At 39.6% G+C, this 23578-nt stretch overlaps 1 protein-coding gene across 1 annotated transcript in view; it reads left to right on the top strand.

Annotated features, from left to right (window-relative positions):
* LOC128693013 (serine-rich adhesin for platelets) overlaps window positions 1–23578 on the top strand; it is a 118238-nt gene that overhangs the window by 24502 nt on the left and 70158 nt on the right. Inside the window, exon 2 of the mRNA XM_053782460.2 lies at window positions 7393–8132. Within this exon, the coding sequence (XP_053638435.1) occupies window positions 7401–8132 (732 nt within the window). The 5' untranslated portion in view covers window positions 7393–7400. The remainder of the gene's footprint in view (window positions 1–7392; window positions 8133–23578) is intronic.

Genomic DNA, 23578 nt, shown 5'->3' on the forward strand with positions numbered 1-23578 from the left:
AACTCCGTTGCTGGTGTTACATTCTAAGTATTCTGTATTTTATGTTTACAGTTTAGAAGCTAGAAAGCGCTAGCATTGCCGTTGACATTCTGTGTTCTATATTTACACTTGAAAAAACTAGAAAATTTAAGACTGATGCCACCCTTTCTTACCCGTTCCAACACCAGGAGTTGCATAAAAAAAACTCTGAAATTGCGGAAAAAACCACATGCAAGTTTGGATATATTTTTGTTGGGGGGGTTAAGAATAGACCTTGGGAAGTCAAGTGAAATCCTCGTCCAAATGACCGAAAACTCCACTGAGTGGATTACCATAAGGCTAAGACCCAAGTCATAAAAATTTCTTATTCTGATAAATAAAATCTCTCCTCTCCCCTTCCTTCCCCTGCGATAAGAAAATTCGATAAAAATAATCTTATTGTGTCTCAGTGCTGTAATTAGTATTGCACCTCTCTCCTGGGATTGCCACAACCCAAGATGACAACACTTGCAAACAGTGGCCATGAGCACAGATTAGCTGGCAATATATGTAGTCATTAGGCTTGCTTTCAACTGTGCCCGGACGTCGCACCTCCAGCACTGCGGCCAACCACACTTCCTTTGACATCATTAGCACCAGGTTGTTGCTTAAAAGACTGAGTTTCCGGCCATTTAACTGAGGTAACCTTGATTGCTCATTCAGCACAGAGTTAAATTATGTATTGGGTCAGAGTGCCAGTAATGAACCCTTAGATGATCTAAATGTTAGGAAGTTATTTGTCTGCCATAAATGCTGCAAGTCTTAGCTTTTTTTCGAACACTCATCCATAATATTAACAAATCGAGAGGTGTGTATATTTCAGTGAATATACACTGTGAGTTTACTTTAATCCCTATTTTAGAGATTAAAATATTCTTGGATGTTATGCACGTTAATTGTAGCCCTAATGACCCACGTGTACTCAGTAGACTTTAATCTCAATAAACTGGCCAACTATTAACATACTTAAATATGAACAATCAGGAGAGATATATTTCTGAAGTATAACTTATAGTCTGTAAGATACACTGGTAAGCCAACTATTGGCTTCAGACTCACCCAAGTTAAATACCTGCAAATAATAATCTTTATTTCTATATGTACAACGTATACAGACCTAGGTGACATCAATGACAATCTGTATAGAAAACCCCTTGTTATGCAGAGCATTTCGGTCAAATAAGGTTTTGTCCCCAGGATGCGACCCACACGAATCGGCTAACACCCAGATGCAAATTTATTGTTAGGTGATCAGGCACACCAGGTGTCTTAATTAAGGAAACGCCATTGTGTGTCTACCCGTACCGGGGATCGAACCATGGGCATCATTGTGTGAGCTGAGTGCGCTAGCTACCGTTATTGCTATACACATATCGTTCCCTAGTCAAGCAAATATAATGATACCTTGACAAAGCCACGTTCCCCTAATTCAGCACATGTACCGAGACTGTGACAACAGTTGCCTCACAACATCTTAAGCAGAACTATTCCTTGCAGCTTTTGACCGCTGCTCAACCACCCACTCTTTGCATAACCATTTCCCCTCGAGGCAATACCACTTGAACACATGCTCTTGCAACCCTTGTTTGAGCACATGTAATATCTTGTGCTCAAACAAGGGTAGCAGAGTCAGGAGATACAAACATTTGCAATTTCACCAATATGAAAAGTAAACTTCACTTGAGTAGGAATAAGGAGCTTTGAAAAGCGTAGGAGAAAGGCTGGAGGCCTGGTATGAATCTTAATAATGAATATCGATAAGCGGTTTTAAAAGACACGTAAGTAAACGCTAATCCATGTTTATCTAGTAAACGTTTCGATCCTGGGACCTTGTAAGGCTAAATGTGATCAAGGTCCTGGGGCCGAAACCTTTTCTAAATATGTACTGGTATTTGCTTACGTGTTTTTATTAAACCGCTCTGGAGGTCTGCATAGTGACGGGCCTTCCGAGGAAGCAAAATGCTTTTGCTACATGGAACATGGTAAGATCTACGATGATTCCCTTGTCGTATCATTAATAAGTTTCTTACAAGTTCGCCGCCATTGTTGTTGTCTGCATGGGTAATCAAAGCGTTGATAAATGCAGAATGAATTGCGACAGTAAGTGCAGCTGGTGCAGAGGAAAAACGTAAAGGTTACGGCAGTGTGACGGTGTAAGTCTCCTTGGCGTCCCCAACACTCCCAGAGATCATCCACCCTTATGGTGTGCTAGTCACTAGTGGTGTGCTAGTCGCTAGTGGTGTGCTAGTCACTTGTCCTGAGAACTCATAATTTACTAGCTCTTTCAACGGGGTAGGGCCACCCTGTTGAAGAACTCTTGCTCCTAGGAATTGAAGCTACCCTCTGCTTCAGTGATTAAAAACCTGATTACCTAATATATCCCAGGCTCTGTATGACTTCTCGGGAGTTAGCATTTTCCCGTGGATATAATAATAATAAATTAACTAGTAATAAAGTGTACAAGGTAGTAAATAGTTATGGGTGAACTGTATCATGGTGGTCGAGGTTAAAGGATGAACATGGAGTGCACATTAAACAATTCGCTGTTGGGGGCAGTGAATAAAAAAATATATCACAGAGTGAGAGATGACACAAACAGACAGGCGTTCTAGGATTTTCAGTGTTTTCCAGAACTACCGAGATCCACAAAAACAATAAATAGTATATTAAATGATAAATATATATACTGATGTAACTGAGCTAAGTGGGTTCTGACGAAGACCCCAAGAGACCACTAAAAAAAATTTGGCGAATTTTATTTAGGAAAGCTAGGGAAGTACTGGTTTGGTAATTGTTGTAGATGAATGGAATGAACCCCAGGTAGTGTCATTGAACAAGAACCTTGGGATACATGAGTGGGTGTGAGTTTAACTTGCTGAGCATGGACAAGTTAGCCTACCGCAGTGCTCCTTCATTCGTGTATTCTTGTACTACCGCTCATAGGATGAGCATGGGGAGCGCAACAAACTAGCTGCTAAGGTGGCACAACTAAATACAGAAACGACCCGTGGGAGTGTCATGGCGCACTGGCAAGTGGACCAAGGGTAAACTTATAAATATGGGAAAAAAATACCCACAGTATCTTTATTAAAAAGTACACAAAAACATGTACACTTGCAGACTCCATCAGCTGTGCTCCAATTTTTTTTTTCTTTATGGGGAAGTGGAGAGGAATCCTTCCTCCGTAAGCCATTCGTGTCGTAAGAGGCGACTTAAAATGCCGGGAGCAAGGGACTAGTATCTCTTTTTGTATAAATTGCTATATGTAAAAAAAAGAAAAGTTACGTTACCTCTCATTCGAATCAATCTTCACCGGTGGGAGACAGCCTTCGAGTTGAAATATGTATATAAATAAGTCGTGCCGAATAGGTAAAATTGGTCAGTTAGCATGAACTCATTTAAAATTAATTCCTTTCAAAAAAATTTTCTGATACGTTTAAAGATATATATTTTTTCACTATGTTAATGTAAAATTAGTAATTTTGTACCAAACGGGCCTTAGAAAACTTACCTAACCTTATTATAACAAGCTCAATTTAATTTAGCCTAATCCAACTAAATATATTTTAGATAAGTTTACAATAATTTAATAATAAACAAATACAGTAAATATATTTTTTCGTTAGGTTCAAAATGATTTTTGTGAAATTATTGAATACACAAATTTTCGCTTGCCTTTTTCGGGAAGAAGAGCAATGCTATTTAAGCCAAAATCGCAAGCTTTACTTATTCGGTACGAATATGTACGATATGTTGTGTATCTATACGTATATACTTCTAAACTGTTGTGTTCTGAGCACCTCTGCAAAAACAGTGATTATGTGTGAGTGAGGTGAAAGTGTTGAATGATGAAAGTATTTTCATTTTGGGGATTTTCTTTCTTTTTAGGTCACCCTGCCTCGGTGGGAGACGGCCGACTTGTTAAATATATACATACATATATATATATATATATATATATATATATATATATATATATATATATATATATATATATATATATATATATATATATATATATATATATATATATATTATATATATATTATATATATATATATTATATATATATTATATATATATTATATATATATATATATATAATTTTTTTTATTTATATAGGGAAGTACCACCTCTATGGCTGGAATGGGGACCCTCATCCTCAGAGTAGACAATAAACGTACTTCAGGGAAAACTCAAGGTTCTCCCCGGAGCTGTTTGAATATTTTCTTCTCCTACCACCCCCTATATTTGATATTCTATGTGAACATTTATTAATAAACAGAATACATTTACAGAAAAACATAAACATGAATACAATGGCACAATGTATCAAAGATCATGAATTTCCTCCAGCTCCTCCCAGGCTGGACGCGAGCCAAGTATGCAGGAAGCATTTCCCCTCTGGATGGCTACGCTGAGGCGCTGGAACATGAAAGTGGCTGCCCTTGGGTCTCTGGTGGTGTCGATGAGTCTGGAACCCAATTCTTTAAGGAAACGTGTGACTTTTTTCCCCATGATCCCAATGTCTCTGACCCCACTGTCGCCCCACACTGTGATGGATATAGGTGTCAGCCAGTGTGGACACACAGGTATAGTCCCATGCTAAGAGCTTGCCATTCTTCCAAGGATAGATGGTGATCCCGTCGTGGCGGTTTCCTGGGTTGTGGGTATTGTTGGCTGCTAGTGATCGGGGCTCCCTCTCGGCTGGGCATCCAGCTGTAGCAAGGGTTCTCTTAATGATGTCGTTGACCTCATTGTGTCTTGCATGCCGGCCCTTGGTTTTGGAACAGTTAAGACCATGTAGACCGTATTGGTCTGCTTGCGCTTCGCCGCAAATACATGTATAATCTGTGTGAATTGGGGCAGCAAGGCACAGAGTCACTGCAATACGGAGGGTCTTAGGGTCGAGTCGCGTTCCCATTGCCGATATGGGAACTGGAGGAAGTCCCCGGAGTGATGTGCGCTCACAGCCTGGAGACGGGCAATCTCCCTATCTGATGTTGCAGCCCTGAGCATGTTGGCAAGCACCTTTTCAGCGATCGGGCCATCCCAGCTTGACTGTTTGTGAGCCAGTGCTGCACTAGGGTTTGGTGCTGGAGCAGCAAGTCTCCCATTCAGTGATGGCACTGGCATAGCTAGGATCTTCTATTCTGTATCTATATGTATGTATGTATATATATATATATATATATATATATATATATATATATATATATATATATATATATAAATATATATATAAATATATATATATATATATATATATATATATATATATATATATATATATATATATATATATATATATATATATATATATATATTAACAAGTCGGCCGTCTCCCACCGAGGCAGGGTGACCCGAAATGAAAATACTTTCATCATTCAACACTTTCATCTCACTCACACATAATCACTGTTTTTGCAGAGGTGCTCAGAATACAACAGTTTAGAAGCATATACGTATAAAGATACACAATATATCCCTCCAAACTGCCAATATCCCAAGCACCTCCTTAAAGTGCAGGCATTGTACTTCCCACTTCCAGGACTCAAGTCCGGCTATATAAAAATAACCGGTTTCCCTGAATCCCTTCATTAAATATGACCCTGCTCACACTCCAACAGCTCGTCAGGTCCCAAATACCATTCGTCTCCATTCACTCCTATCTAACACGCTCACGCACGCTTGCTGGAAGTCCAAGCCCCTTGCGCACAAAACTTTCTTTACACCCTCCCTCCAACCTTTTCGAGGACGACCCCTACCCCGCCTTCCTTCCCCTACAGATTTATACGCTCTCCATGTCATTGTACTTTGATCCATTCTCTCTAAATGACCAAACCACCTCAACAACCCCTCTTCAGGTTGGTAGACAGCAACCACCCAGGGAGGTACTACCGTCCTGCTAAGTGAGTGTAAAACGAAAGCTTGTAATTGTTTTACATGATGGTAGTATTGCTGGTGTCTTTTGTCTGTCTCATAAGTATGCAAGATTACAGGTACGTCTTGCTACTTCTACTTACACTTAGGTCACACTACACATACATGTATACGTTTATTTATACACACTTATCTGAGTTTTCTTTGATTTTATCTTAATAGTTCTTGTTCTTATTACTTTTCCTTTTATATCCATGGGGAAGTAGAATAAGGATCTTTCCTCCGTAAGCCATGCGTGTTGCAAAAGTCAACCAAAATGCCGGGAACAATGAGCTAGTAACCTCTTTTCCTGTAATGATTACTAAAAAGAATAATAATATTAACATATATTATATATATATATATATATATATATATATATATATATATATATATATATATATATATATATATATATATATATATATATATATATATATATATATATATTAATAACAAAGACCAATAGTTAAAAGTTGTACATCAAAGCGATTATTTGTCAGCACTAAATTATTGTTTCACCTTTCATTTTTTTCTTTATGGTCGCCACCCAGTGACAATGGTTACAACATTCATTATGAGGTTTGTATTTCATGTAAATTGACACGTGGCAGCATGAAAGATTCTTGTTGTGCTTTTTAGTTGTGAAATCTTGTATCACACTACCCAGGAAGGCAGTTAATTAAATGTATGCACATTTTCGATAGACAAAGTAAATTAAGCTATTTTATTTCGTAAACAAATTTAGGTTGCGGTACTAGATGTGTTTTAGTGCAAAATAAAAGTGCTGTATTGTTATGGAGTGGGAGGGACAATTTTCATGTGATCCTCAATCGATGATCCATTGTTTTACAGAACAAATTTTTAACAATTATGTTACAACAGGTAATATACTATTTGAGGTGTACATCTTGCCTATTTTATACACTGAGTCTACATTAACCCGAGTCTACATTAGGGATAAATGTATTATTGGTGTTAATACGCAGAATTGCTTTATAAACTGATCAGACATCTTTGATTTTGCAAACTAGCAAGTTTTGCTCTTGATGGACCACTTTTTTGTAGTTCTGTCGTCCCAGACATCTGCAGGAATTTAATCTGGGATATATAAAAAAAATGCTTCATTTTAATCATGGAAATCTGTGTTGGGATTTGCTGCATAGCCCTTGTGGCTTAGCGCTTCTTTTTTATAATAATAATAATAATAATGTGTTGGGATTTAATACGTGTTCTTGTTTAGATATGATTTTTTTTTAAGTGTTAGCGGTAGGAGTGATGGGTAGTTGGTAGAACTGATTGACGCAGTGTATGAAAAACTTGAGTATATACGTATAAGTAGCTTAATTTTATAGCAAAATTTAAAAGTATCCATTACCTAATATTCTTTGTCTAATGAATGAAATGTTTTTTTTTAATTCATGTTTTAATACATAGTTATTTATCCAACAGAGTTCGCCATGTTGAAGCACGCCAGCCCCCAGAGGTGTTCCTCTAGCCTCGCACATCACATACCAAGATCACCTACTGCAGTGCGCCCTGAGACCCGAGCTGGTACCCATGTGGAGGTCCTATTGCCCTCTGATACCGGGCTTACTCTCAGGGACTCCTATAGCGAGCGTAGTGTAGATTGTGATAGCCTCATAGTACCTGCCTCTTATGCCCAGGCGGAAAAAGAGGCCGGCTACCAGGTGGGAACTTGGTCATGCGTGTCGCAAGCCAGCGTCCGACGAGGTTTGTCTTTTAGTTCTCGTCGCGCCCCCGACGCCCTCTCCTTCAGGTCAGTACGTAGTGAAGGTCCCCCTACCTCAATAGTCGCCACAATACCCACGAAGCTATCTACGTCCAGCACGAGCATGACAAATGTCTCCACTCTAGGAAACGATGAGTCGAGCCCTAAGAACGACAAGACACGTAAGGAATGCGGCTTACAGTATCTGAAGGGTGACTTGTCGAGCCTCAAGAACTTACTGAGGTTGCCCGGGGTTCGAGGACACGCGAAAATAATCGAGATCTCTAAAGATGGAGCTGTTCTGAGCCCTGACAGCCTGAGTCTCAATTCGTCTGATAGCTTCTTCACAGCTAACAGCGGTCGAACCTCCTCCAGAAGTTGGTCTTCCAACGCCTCCTCCAACTCCAACACTACTAATACGTCAACAGACTCAAGTTCGTCTACGTCTGAACCTGCTTCTGTGAGTACTTGAGTTCTTGTAGATTCTGTATGTATGTATATATATATATATATATATATATATATATATATATATATATATATATATGTCGTGCCGAATAGGCAGAACTTGCGATCTTGGCTTAAATAGCAACGCTCCTCTTTGCATATAGGACAAGTGAAAATTTGTGTATGCAATAATGTCGCCAAAATCATTCTGAACCTAACGAAAAAATATATTTAACTGTGCTTGTTTAGTATTAAATTATTGTAAACAAATCTAAAATATATTTAGTTAGGTTAGACTAAAATAAATTGCTCTTGTTATAATAAGGTTAGGTAAGTTTTCTAAGATTCTTTTGGAGCAAAATTAATTTTTTTTTCATTAACATAAATGAAAAATATATATCTTTAAACGTATAAGAGAAAATTTTAGAAAGGACTTAATTTTAAATGAGTTCTTACTAATTGACCAGTTTTACATATTCGGCATGACATATATATATATATATATATATATATATATATATATATATATATATATATATATATATATATATATATATATATATATATATATATATATATTTATATACGTATATATATATATATATATATATATATATATATATATATATATATATATATATATATATTATATATATATATAATATAAATATATGTATATATATATAATATTATATATATATATATATATATATATATATATATATATATATATATATATATATATATATATATATATATATATATATATATATATATATATATATATATATATATATATATATATATATATGGGATTAAATTATGGGGAATCAAATTTAAAATGGGAATTGACACAGTTACTTTTTGCTGATGATACTGTGCTTATGGGAGATTCTAAAGAAAAATTGCAAAGGTTAGTGGATGAGTTTGAGAATGTGTGTAAAGGTAGAAAGTTGAAAGTGAACATAGAAAAGAGTAAGGTGATGAGGGTATCAAATGATTTAGATAAAGAAAAATTGGATATCAAATTGGGGAGGAGGAGTATGGAAGAAGTGAATGTTTTCAGATACTTGGGAGTTGACGTGTCGGCGGATGGATTTATGAAGGATGAGGTTAATCATAGAATTGATGAGGGAAAAAAGGTGAGTGGTGCGTTGAGGTATATGTGGAGTCAAAAAACGTTATCTATGGAGGCAAAGAAGGGAATGTATGAAAGTATAGTAGTACCAACACTCTTATATGGATGTGAAGCTTGGGTGGTAAATGCAGCAGCGAGGAGACGGTTGGAGGCAGTGGAGATGTCCTGTCTAAGGGCAATGTGTGGTGTAAATATTATGCAGAAAATTCGGAGTGTGGAAATTAGGAGAAGGTGTGGAGTTAATAAAAACATTAGTCAGAGGGCAGAAGAGGGGTTGTTGAGGTGGTTTGGTCATTTAGAGAGAATGGATCAAAGTAGAATGACATGGAAAGCATATAAATCTATAGGGGAAGGAAAGAGGGGTAGGGGTCGTCCTCGAAAGGGTTGGAAAGAGGGGGTAAAGGAGGTTTTGTGGGTGAGGGGCTTGGACTTCCAGCAAGCGTGCATGAGCGTGTTAGATAGGAGTGAATGGAGACGAATGATACTTGGGACCTGACGATCTGTTGGAGTGTGAGCAGGGTAATATTTAGTGAAGGGATTCAGGGAAACCGGTTATTTTCATATAGTCGGACTTGAGTCCTGGAAATGGGAAGTACAATGCCTGCACTTTAAAGGAGGGGTTTGGGATATTGGCAGTTTGGAGGGATATGTTGTGTATCTCTATACGTATATGCTTCTAAGCTGTTATATTCTGAGCACCTCTGCAAAAGCAGTGATAATGTGTGAGTGTGGTGAAAGTGTTGAATGATGATGAAAGTATTTTCTTTTTGGGGATTTTCTTTCTTTTTTTTGAGTCACCCTGCCTCGGTGGGAGACGACCGACTTGTTGAAAAAAAAAAAATATATATATATGGGGTTCGAGCACATAGAACACATACCACATTAACCGAATTAGTGCAGGTGCCAGATTGACTAGCAACGATGTTTTTTTTCTGTTTCTTTTATCTTATTAACACTTCACTGCTGATCTTAGGATTGTGAATATGATTTTTATACTGTTTTCCCTAATATTTATACCACTTTTTATGCTTGAGTTTAAAAAAAAAAAAACTTTATTTACATCTGCAGTCTAAGCCAGGCCTGTTCATATTTTATCTTGAATTTTATATTTTAACCACTTACGTCACTTCTCTGCTTTCATTTTGATCTTCTGTGTTTCCCATTGAATGTGAAAAAAAAAATATCGCAAGCTTTCTCAAGGCTAATTTCCCTTAACATATTGTGAGAGAAATTTTACGAAAATATCAGTCGGAGGAGAAGTGGTAATAACTGTTTCCCGGTTTTGCTGGAAGTGAAGTGGTCGTGTGAGAGGTGGACATTGTAGTGACCTTGGCCACACGTGCTCACCACATAACATTTACATCAAACTGAGCAGCGCGCGCCGAGTTCCACATGGCGTCAACCCTTTGTGTTCCTAAAGTAGAGATTAGAGTACATTCTTTGATATATTCAGAGGTAAACACATCTCGTATATACTATGTGATTCGGGAATACTGCTAAATGCAATTTAGTCTCAGCACACCTGGATAATAACTTATTCAGACATGGGAAGAAAACAGATGGATTTTTTCTCGCGTGTTGGGGGGGGGGGGGTCTGACAGGCGTGATTACATTTGTTTTTATGCTTAAGAGGTTGTGTATGGAGGCAGGTATTACGTAAGGCACTGCCATGCAGGCTGCGAGAACAACATACATTTATCGGGGATGCGATAGCCTATTAGTCGTATCCGGGAAATGAATGTTGGCGAAACATTACCAAAGGGCAATGGACGGATTGAAACCGAGTACACACCCTGCAGTTTTACTTTTAGTAGATTTTATTGTTGAGTTAATTTAATTGCTGAGATTACAAATTGCTTAATTACCATCAATAATCAAGTGAAACTACGCAATATATACTAAGTACGAGAAAAATACGAGGATGCAGATGGAAACCGGGTACAGAAAGTGCATTCAGAGTTTATTTCCATGATTTACCTGCCATTTATTAACTTTTGTAAATGTCAGTACTTAAGACGACAACCAGCGCTTGCTGCTACCTCTCTCAACCTAGTGATAACATAGTAAGTAACTCAAAAACTAGCATTTTTATTGTGTAAGGGAACAGTTGTCCTAAAGTGTTTGCGTCAGTATTATGTTAGCTGAGAATGTGCATCAGCAACGCACACACGCGCAAGTTTCGCAGAGGGTGTTCCCACCAACGCAGTATTCGATGGTGCTCCCCACTGAGGGTGTTCACCACTAACTCAGTACTCGCTGGGGTGCTCGCTACCTGTGGTCTGGGGACACACGCCAATTCAACAGCTGTCCTGTGGCTGAGGCAGCTGGGACAGTCTTGCAGTTTCGGGTAAAGGTTGCATGGTACACCTGGTGAGCTGTAGTCATAATTGAGGCTTATTAGCTGCTGTTGTGGCGCGGCAGCAGCAGCAGGGATCCGGCCAGGTAGGATCCTCTGGTTATTATTATGGGGTTTTGCTGCGAGCTACATAGTTATTTGGAAAGGGTTGGAATTGCTGCTTCTAGCTGTTGGGGGGGGGGGTTAGGAGCCGTGAAGCTTAGCTAGTGAGATGTTATTGGGAATGATGGGGTGTTGTTGGCGATAGTGTGTGCTGTTGGCTATGGTGAAGCGTTGTTGGCGATGGTGGGTATTGTTAGTGTTGGGAAATTGGAGACGGTCTTCAGTTTTCGGTCTGGCAGCGTCATAAATTAGGACTGAGTCACGTAGATTGGGGAACGTGCGGAGCGGAGAGAGAATAGTAATACACGCTCACGCCCATACAAAGGCTCCCACTAGCCACCTCTTGCAGTTCTTTCACATTATTGCCCATTTTTAACCGCCTAGAAAAACGGCCCCAACTCTCAACAACAGATACGTACAAATCTCAGGTGATCTTTCAGACTCTAACCCCATGTACCATGAGCCCAAATGCTGTGAATTTGACACAGAGTACTGTAATAATGTGCAAGATGACTATTGATGAGTATTATTGCGGCTGAAGCGTTCTCGTTCTTAGCTTTCGCCTACTTTTTTGTGATTTGCTCTTGCTCCAAATAACTAGGAAGTTTTTAAGATGTGGATTTACCGTATCGTTTCATTTTCTCACTGTGCTGCCTTGTTCTTCCTGCTAGATCTGTCTTTCTTCGATCTTGTTCCTTCATTCCTTCATTCTCTGTAAATTGTGGTAGGCATACTCCTTACCCACACCCACCTGCTGGCGGGTGCTCCTGGTTTTCTCAGTGGGGCTTGTTACTTGGATTACTTTGAGACGATTCTCTGTAGACTTTGGGTAGCCACACAAATAGTGGAAGTGGTATGGTGATGCTGACAAGTTGTATGTAAGACACATGCAGTGATAACGTGTATACGTGTGTTTTTAGCAGGCACACACCTTACCCACAACCATTTGCTTGTGTAAGCTCCTGGCCCTCAGTGTGTCTTGTGGCAAGGGAAACGAATAATCTTTATTACATAGAGCACTAAAGGACATTTTGGTCCCAGGACACTCATTTTCAGTTTTCTTCCCTGTTTTGTAGTTGTTGCTGCTTGTCTGTTGTACTGATGATGGTGGTGGTGCGTCCCTGCTCTTTTGAAGGATATAATTCCTGCGGTAACAGATGAGGATCATCCCGCTGCGTGACACAAATGGTGACCTCACGCTTCACAACACTTGCTTATGACTCAGTCTTGTGTGTGTATGTGGGGAGGGGAGGCATGGCTGTGCCGAGTTTGAGCATGACAGCACCACACAGTTGAGTATTACTGGGCGATCATGTTGAACTCCCCAACCCTGTTGTCCCGCCCACCATTCCATATCCTGCCTCCACCCTCTTTCCCCCACCAGTACCCTCGCCGACTCTTCTCCACCCACAGCCATGCTTCATCCGCACTCTTCACTAATTCTATACATATTCTTTTTTAACATTGATACTGAAAACAGTGGAACATATTTTACTCTTTTTTTTTTTAAATCAGCTTCAAATATCAATATAGATAAGATATACCTATATTTTATTTTATTATCAAGTATTTTTATTTGGTAGAATTACATTACATGATCTTGCGGTCACCAAAACAATGAAATATTCCCAAGAGGTCACTAAAACACTAAGTCACACTACCAGTGGTCAGTAAAGCAATACCAAATCACATAACACAAAGCCCACTTAAATGACAGATTAGAAATGACTGACGGTAGATAGAAATAGCGCAATTTAACAGAATTCGTAATTTTTGTTTTCATAAGTGAATGAAACTGAAACCGAAAATTTATCTTGAATTACTGTGTGATAGGAGGGGGAGGAGGAGAAGAAGGAAAGGGGAAATGAAGGAGGAAGAGGAGAATGAAGGACGAGGAAAAGAACGAAGGAGGAGAGGGAGAAGAGTGTGGCAGGTGGTGGTGGGTAAATTCATAGCTATAGTCTCATAACAGATTGTAACGGTACTCATGATAGACACTGTGTGCATACAGTATTTCAAGTGCCTGCTAATGTTACGTATGATAGACACCGTGTGCATACTGTGTCAGATGCCTGCCATCGATACTCTTGATAGATACCGTGTAGACATATCAAATGCCTGCCAATGTTACTAGTGATAGACACCGTGTAGACATGTCAGTTGTTTGCCAATATTACTTATGATACACCTGTAAACGTGTCAGGTAGCTACCAATGTTACACATGAGAGGCATTGAGTGCACTGGTCAGGTGCCTGCCACCGTACGTGTGCACTTTTCCATAGTAGTCTCCCGTATTATGTGTAGCTGTTCTTCGTTTTCTGTGGAAACTTTATTTCTCTGCAATTATGCTGTTGACGTGTTGGGACTGCAGGACAGGATCTGTAGTAATTTATATATATATATATATATATATATATATATATATATATATATATATATATATATATATATACCAAACACCTTTGACTAATTACTAATCATGTCATGGTGTGTTCTTTTACATACAAATGAGTCTTTTATACTCACGTGATCAGCTTTATTATTTATGTATATATATATATATATATATATATATATATATATATATATATATATATATATATATATATATATATATATATATATATATATATATATATATATATATATATATTATTATCACACTGGCCGATTCCCACCAAGGCAGGGTGGCCCGAAAAAGAAAAACTTTCACCATCATTCACTCCATCACTGTCTTGCCAGAAGGGTGCTTTACACTACAGTTTTTAAACTGCAACATTAACACCCCTCCTTCAGAGTGCAGGCACTGTACTTCCCATCTCCAGGACTCAAGTCCGGCCTGCCGGTTTCCCTGAACCCCTTCATAAATGTTACTTTGCTCACACTCCAACAGCACGTCAAGTATTAAAAACCATTTGTCTCCATTCACTCCTATCAAACACGCTCACGCATGCCTGCTGGAAGTCCAAGCCCCTCGCACACAAAACCTCCTTTACCCCCTCTCTCCAACCTTTCCTAGGCCGACCCCTACCCCGCCTTCCTTCCACTACAGACTGATACACTCTTGAAGTCATTCTGTTTCGCTCCATTCTCTCTACATGTCCGAACCACCTCAACAACCCTTCCTCAGCCCTCTGGACAACAGTTTTGGTAATCCCGCACCTCCTCCTAATTTCCAGACTACGAATTCTCTGCATTATATTCACACCACACATTGCTCTCAGACATGACATCTCCACTGCCTCCAGCCTTCTCCTCGCTGCAACATTCATCACCCATGCTTCACACCCATATAAGAGCGTTGGTAAAACTATACTCTCATACATTCCCCTCTTTGCCTCCAAGGACAAAGTTCTTTGTCTCCACAGACTCCTAAGTGCACCACTCACTCTTTTCCCCTCATCAATTCTATGATTCACCTCATCTTTCATAGACCCATCCGCTGACACGTCCACTCCCAAATATCTGAATACATTCACCTCCTCCATACTCTCTCCCTCCAATCTGATATTCAATCTTTCATCACCTAATCTTTTTGTTATCCTCATAACCTTACTCTTTCCTGTATTCACCTTTAATTTTCTTCTTTTGCACACCCTACCAAATTCATCCACCAATCTCTGCAACTTCTCTTCAGAATCTCCCAAGAGCACAGTGTCATCAGCAAAGAGCAGCTGTGACAACTCCCACTTTATGTGTGATTCTTTATCTTTTAACTCCACGCCTCTTGCCAAGACCCTCGCATTTACTTCTCTTACAACCCCATCTATAAATATATTAAACAACCACGGCAGACGGTGCACCATCCCCCCAATGAAAAGCAGGGGTGTCACTAGCACGTTAAGAGACCATACAATAAGTGTCAGGGGCCCGAGACTGTTCAACTGCCTCCCAGCACACATAAGGGGGATTACCAACAGACCCCTGGCAGTCTTCAAGCTGGCACTGGACAAGCACCTAAAGTCAGTTCCGGATCAGCCGGGCTGTGGCTCGTACGTTGGTTTGCGTGCAGCCAGCAGCAACAGCCTGGTTGATCAGGCTCTGATCCACCAGGAGGCCTGGTCTCAGACCGGGCCGCGGGGGCGTTGACCCCCGGAACTCTCTCCAGGTAAACTCCAGGTAAACATCACACATCCTTGTCTAAGGCCTACTTTTACTGGGAAATAATTTCCCTCTTTCCTACATACTCTAACTTGAGCCTCACTATCCTCGTAAAAACTCTTCACTGCTTTCAGTAACCTACCTCCTACACCATACACTTGCAACATCTGCCACATTGCCCCCCTATCCACCCTGTCATACGCCTTTTCCAAATCCATAAATGCCACAAAGACCTCTTTAGCCTTATCTAAATACTGTTCACTTATATGTTTCACTGTAAACACCTGGTCCACACACCCCCAACCTTTCCTAAAGCCTCCTTGTTCATCTGCTATCCTATTCTCCGTCTTACTCTTAATTCTTTCAATAATAATTCTACCATACACTTTACCAGGTATACTCAGCAGACTTATCCCCCTATAATTTTTGCACTCTCTTTTATCCCCTTTGCCTTTATACAAAGGAACTATGCATGCTCTCTGCCAATCCCTAGGTACCTTACCCTCTTCCATACATTTATTAAATAATTGCACCAACCACTCCAAAACTATATCCCCACCTGCTTTTAACATTTCTATCTTTATCCCATCAATCCCGGCTGCCTTACCCCCTTTCATTTTACCTACTGCCTCACGAACTTCCCCCGCACTCACAACTGGCTCTTCCTCACTCCTACAAGACGTTATTCCTCCTTGTCCTATACACGAAATCACAGCTTCCCTATCTTCATCAACATTTAACAATTCCTCAAAATATTCCCTCCATCTTCCCAATACCTCTAACTCTCCATTTAATAACTCTCCTCTCCTATTTTTAACTGACAAATCCATTTGTTCTCTAGGCTTTCTTAACTTGTTAATCTCACTCCAAAACTTTTTCTTATTTTCAACAAAATTTGTTGATAACATCTCACCCACTCTCTCATTTGCTCTCTTTTTACATTGCTTCACCACTCTCTTAACCTCTCTCTTTTTCTCCATATACTCTTCCCTCCTTGCATCACTTCTACTTTGTAAAAACTTCTCATATGCTAACTTTTTCTCCCTTACTACTATCTTTACATCATCATTCCACCAATCGCTCCTGTTCCCTCCCACACCCACTTTCCTGTAACCACAAACTTCTGCTGAACACTCTAACACTACATTTTTAAACCTACCCCATACCTCTTCGACCCCATTGCCTATGCTCTCATTAGCCCATCTATCCTCCAATAGCTGTTTATATCGTACCCTAACTGCCTCCTCTTTTAGTTTATAAACCTTCACCTCTCTCTTCCCTGATGCTTCTATTCTCCTTGTATCCCATCTGCCTTTTACTCTCAGTGTAGCTACAACTAGAAAGTGATCTGATATATCTGTGGCCCCTCTATAAACATGTACATCCTGAAGTCTACTCAACAGTCTTTTATCTACCAATACATAATCCAACAAACTACTGTCATTTCGCCCAACATCATATCTTGTATACTTATTTATCCTCTTTTTCTTAAAATATGTATTACCTATAACTAAACCCCTTTCTATACAAAGTTCAATCAAAGGGCTCCCATTATCATTTACACCTGGCACCCCAAACTTACCTACCACACCCTCTCTAAAAGTTTCTCCTACTTTAGCATTCAGGTCCCCTACCACAATTACTCTCTCACTTGGTTCAAAGGCTCCTATACATTCACTTAACATCTCCCAAAGTCTCTCTCTCCTCTAAATTCCTCTCTTCTCCAGGTGCATACACGCTTATTATGACCCACTTTTCGCATCCAACCTTTACTTTAATCCACATAATTCTTGAATTTACACATTCATATTCTCTTTTCTCCTTCCATAACTGATCATTTAACATTACTGCTACCCCTTCCTTTGCTCTAACTCTCTCAGATACTCCAGATTTAATCCCATTTATTTCCCCCCACTGAAACTCCCCTACCCCCTTCAGCTTTGTTTCGCTTAGGGCCAGGACATCCAACTTCTTTTCATTCATAACATCAGCAATCATCTGTTTCTTGTCATCCGCACTACATCCACGCACATTTAAGCATCCCAGTTTTATAAAGTTTTTCTTCTTCTCTTTTTTAGTAAATGTCTACAGGAGAAGGGGTTACTAGCCCATTGCTCCCGGCATTTTAGTCGCCTCATACGACACGCATGGCTTACGGAGGAAAGATTCTTTTCCACTTCCCCATGGACAATATTAGAAATAAAGAAGAACAAGAGCTATTTAGAAAAAAGAGAAAAACCTAGATGTATGTATATATATATGCATGTGCGTGTCTGTGAAGTGTGACCAAAGTGTAAGTAGGAGTAGCAAGATATCCCTGTTATCTAGCGTGTTTATGAGACAGAAAAAGAAACCAGCAATCCTACCATCATGCAAAACAGTTACAGGTTTCTGTTTCACAGTCATATATATATATATCTATATATATATATATATATATATATATATATATATATATATATATATATATATATATATATATATATATTTATATATATATATATATATATATATATATATATATGTATATATATATGTCGTGCCGAATAGGCAGAACTTGCGATCTTGGCTTAAACAGCAACGCTCATCTTGCCATATAGGGCAAGCTAAAATTTGTATATGCAATAATATCGCCAAAATCATTCTGAACCTAAGGAAACAAATATATTTCACTGTGTTTGTTTAGTATTAAATTACTGTAAACAAATCTAAAATATATTTAGTTGGGTTAGGCTAAAATAAATTGTTCTTGTTATAATAAGGTTAGGTAAGTTTTCTAAGATTCTTTTGGAGCAAAATTAAATTTTTTTACATTAACATTAAAGAAAAAATATATCTTTAAACGTATAAGAGAAAATTTTAGAAAGGACTTAATTTTAAATAAGTTCTTGCTATTGACCAGTTTTACATATTCGGCACGACATATATATATATATATATGTATATATATATACATTATATATATGTATATATATATATATACATTATATATATGTATATATATATATACATATGTATACAGTGGACCCCCGGTTAACGATATTTTTTCAATCCAGTAGTACGTTCAGGTACCAGTACTGACCGAATTTGTTCCCATAAGGAATATTGTGAAGTAGATTAGTCCATTTCAGACCCCCAAACATACACGTACAAACAGACTTACATAAATACACTTACATAATTGGTCGCATTCGGAGGTGATCGTTATGCGGGGGTCCACTGTATATATATATATATATATATGTCGTGCCGATTAGGCAGAACTTGCGATCTTGGCTTAAATAGCAACGCTCATCTTGCCATATAGGACAAGTGAAAATTTGTGTATACAATAATTTCGACAAAATCATTCTGAACCTAACGAAAAAAATATATTTCACTGTGTTTGTTTAGTATTAAATTATTGTAAACAAATCTAAAATATATTTAGTTGGGTTAGGCTGAAATAAATTGCGCTTGTTATAATAAGGTTAGGTAAGTTTTCTAAGTTCCTTTTGGTGCAAAATTAAAAATTTTTACATCAACATTAATGAAAAAAATATATCTTCAAACGTATAAGAGAAAATTTTAGAAAGGACTTAATTTTAAATGAGTTCTTGCTAATTGACCAGTGTTACATATTCGGCACGACATATATTTATATATGTATTATGGTTAGAAAGGGCTAGAGGACTTGATGCTACTGTATTATTATTATTATTATTATTATTATTATTATTATTATTATTATTATTATTATGTGGAGTACGCCCAAGTGAGAGGTGAGCTTAGTTACGGTCTCTCTCTCTCTCTCTCTCTCTCTCTCTCTCTCTCTCTCTCTCTCTCTCTCTCTCTCTCTCTCTCTCTCTCTCTCTCTCTCTCTCTCTCTCTTTCTTTCCCTCCCCATCTTTTCCGCCTCATCACAAGCAGGTGGGTGTTGGTGTGGTGGCACCCGTAGTAAACAATGAAGCAGGTGCAACAATTGGGTAGTGTCTGTCAGCCGCCACTGTTGACGGTCGGGTTCACCACACATATAATTGTCTTTTCTCTCTTAACAGGGAAGGGAGGGGGGCATGCACTTTGAGGGTTTGTGAGCGTGGGAAGCTACACGGAAGATTTAGATTTTTCCAGCGAAGCAGCTAGTTTATGGTGCACCCCATATCTATCCTGTCGTCGGTAGCGTACGCGCATATGGATAAACGAAAGGCCTAGGAAATAAGCCCTAAAAAAAGGTTAAAAGAAGTAATATGGAGATTTTACGAAGATAATTTTAAGGTGTAAAACTAGTTGTAAGGATGAAAGGAGGGGAGGCTAAAGGAACAGGAAGGTATCTAGGAAGAATAGAACTGAGAAAGAGAAATTAGAATTCTAGGAGGAATGAGACATAAGGGACTTAGGAAGAGGGACTGTCCAGTGATGGTGACATCTGAGAAAGAATTATAGAAGGTAATGACCTAGAAAAGGTAGAAAGAATACCTCTGGGAAAGAACAGTTGTACCGGGAGCCAACCACTCGCCATTGGTTACCTGCAATTTTCAACATTTTCTGGTGTACCGAGAACATCATCAGTCGCAAAGGAACTCCATCACTCGCCGCACACCGATGAAAAATACTAGAACAGAAATAAAACACAAACACAAGAGAAACTGAAGACAATTATGTGCTTCTAGGAGTAAAAACTCGACAGTATTCAGGTTGGAGAAAAAAGAGGAAGCGAAAGGTAAGATGAGAGGAGTTAAAAAGGGGATATGAAAGGGTTTGGGGGAGGAGATGTAGAAGTGAGGAAGAGGGGAGGGGAGAAAGAGATAGAAGGCATGGGGAAAGTGCAAGAAAGTGGAAGGGAATGGGAGAACGGAGACAGTGTGGGGAAGGGAAGGTTGGAGGGAAAAGGGAGGAAGATGTGTCAGGGAGGGTAAGTTGTACTGGGGCAGGATGGATGGAGGCGGGAGGGAGTGTTGAGGTATCACATGTCTGCGCTGACATCATTTTGCCTTAAAGTCGCTTCAGCAAACACTTTACTCTCGTTACTGACTTACCATTCCCCTTGTTTGCTCCATTACTAGTCATTGCGGAAGTGGTGGTGGGGTGTAGTAGTAGGGCGCAGGTGGTATTGGAGGAAGGGGTGATAGTTTTATTTTTATAGCAGAATTAGATACATCAACAGTCTGCTGCTACCTTGTTCTGCCTGAGGTATACCTGAAGGATGTTGTTCCTGGGATCACTGCCCCAGCGGCGCGGTCCATGACCAGACATTTATATGATAGTTACGTAATGGGAACAAGAGCTAGGTACGTTTCCCTGTCATATTCCATTACAGGGTTGAGTTACCTTCACAGGATCTATCTGTCTGAGCTGGAAGACTACATAAGAACATAAGAAGCCTACTGATCCATGCAAGGCAGAGCCTAGTACGACAATGGAGATATTAAAGATTTCATGGAGGGTGCAGCAACTGCGAAAGCTTCAGAGGTTTCATTCCAACAGAGCTGAAGATAGTTATGATGGAGGGGGTGTTAGTGGGGGTAGTGGTGATGGAGGGTATGATGGCGTTATTAGAGGTGAAGTGGCGCAGTAAGGAAAAGAGTGGTCGCGGCGTAGTTTGTAACGTTAAAGAACGACGCGAGCGTCATCAAGGCCAAAATATAGTTAGTCGCTAACAAATGGCGTTAAATTAAGCTCCTGATTCGTTAATGTGTTAGTGGACTGTTGTGAGTCACATTCTGAGCTTGGTTTAGAAAGGGTCTGGGTAAAATAACAGTTTTTAGCCTATAAATTATACGGTGTAGCTACATAGATCATTCTGTGTCTGACAACGTAAAACAATGATTATCAAAGTTCAGAAGTGCGTAAGTATCCCCACGCTCGCTATTTAAGTTTTTGTTCTATGGCAATTCTAAGGTGAAACATCTGTTAATACCAGAATACTCATCACACAAGGTGCTAATATATGGGATATGGCTACAAAAGTTAGACTCAAAAATTCGTACCATCATGGGGAAGGTCTAAAAGCGTAAGGGACATACCTGGAGGTTACCTGGAGGTTATTCCGGGGATCAACGCCCCCGCGGCCCGGTCCATGACCAGGCCTCCCGATGGATCAGGGCCTGATCAACTAGGCTGTTACTGCTGGCCGCACGCAGTCCAACGTACGAGGCACAGCCCGGCTGACATACAATAGCTGGATAAAGGAAGGTGATCAGGTTTGATCCAAGAAAGAGGATCAAGAACCCTTGGCCAGCATGAAGAGCCATGATCAATATGACACATACCATTTTCTCTCAAGATAGCCTAGCGAATGTTGAGTTGTGAAATAATAGGATATACAGGATATACAAGGATGTCAGCCACAGCACCGTGTCTTCCTTTTCAGATGACACCCGAATCTGCATGACAGTGTCTTCCATTGCAGACACTGCAAGGCTCCAGGCGGACATCAACCAAATCTTTCAGTGGGCTACAGAAAACAATATGAAGTTCAACAATGAGAAATTTCAATTACTCAGATATGGTAAACATGAGGAAATTAAATCTTCATCAGAGTACAAAACAAATTCTGGCCACAGAATAGAGCGAAACACCAACGTCAAAGACCTGGGAGTGATTATGTCGGAGGATCTCACCTTCAAGGACCATAACATTGTATCAATCGCATCTGCTAGAAAAATGACAGGATGAATAATGAGAACCTTCAAAACTAGGGAGGCCAAGCCCATGATGACACTCTTCAGGTCACTTGTTCTATCTAGGCTGGAATATTGCTGCACACTAACAGCACCTTTCAAGGCAGGTGAAATTGCCGACCAAGAAAATGTACAGAGAACTTTCACGGCGCGCATAACGGAGATAAAACACCTCAATTACTGGGAGCGCTTGAGGTTCCTAAACCTGTATTCCCTGGAACGAAGGAGGGAGAGATACATGATTATATACACCTGGAAAATCCTAGAGGGACTAGTACCGAACTTGCACACGAAAATCACTCACTACGAAAGCAAAAGACTTGGCAGACGATGCACCATCCCCCCAATGAAAAGCAGGGGTGTCACTAGCACGTTAAGAGACCATACAATAAGTGTCAGGGGCCCGAGACTGTTCAACTGCCTCCCAGCACACATAAGGGAGATTACCAACAGACCCCTGGTAGTCTTCAAGCTGGCACTGGACAAGCACCTAAAGTCAGTTCCTGATCAGCCGGGCTGTGGCTCGTACGTTGGTTTGCGTGCAGCCAGCAGCAACAGCCAGGTTGATCAGGCTCTGATCCACCAGGAGGCCTGGTCACAGACCGGGCCGCGGGGGCGTTGACCCCCGGAACTCTCTCCAGGTAAACTCCAGGTAAACAGGTTAGGTTAGGTAAGGTTCGTCAGGAAACAGGACAAATGTTTCCTGACGCGGGTCTTAGTCAGATGATGACCCGCCTTTGGAGCTTTTGGTCATCTGACCGAGGCCTTCCGCTGGCTTACCGGTCCACCCCTTTAAAAATTATGGTCATTTATAACCATTGTCTGTCTATATACTAATTAGGATATACAGCGAGTGAAAAATAAATTAATACACACGTTTACAAAGGGTAGGTGAGGTAATTAAAATTTAGTTTTAATATTTAATACAATCACATTCAAACAAAGGCAAGCATTATAAGGGACACATAGATGAAGTGTAAATATGTGAGAAGAACACAGAGAGTATAACTACAGTAAGGTAAGTTGTAGTGTTGGTGTGCATGGCTGGGTGAAGAGCTCTTGATCCAAGGAATGTGAGCTCTCCCCTTGGATTGAACCTGAT

Source organism: Cherax quadricarinatus, chromosome 38 (genome assembly GCF_038502225.1).
Source record: "Cherax quadricarinatus isolate ZL_2023a chromosome 38, ASM3850222v1, whole genome shotgun sequence".
Classification (NCBI taxonomy): Eukaryota; Metazoa; Arthropoda; class Malacostraca; order Decapoda; family Parastacidae; genus Cherax; species Cherax quadricarinatus.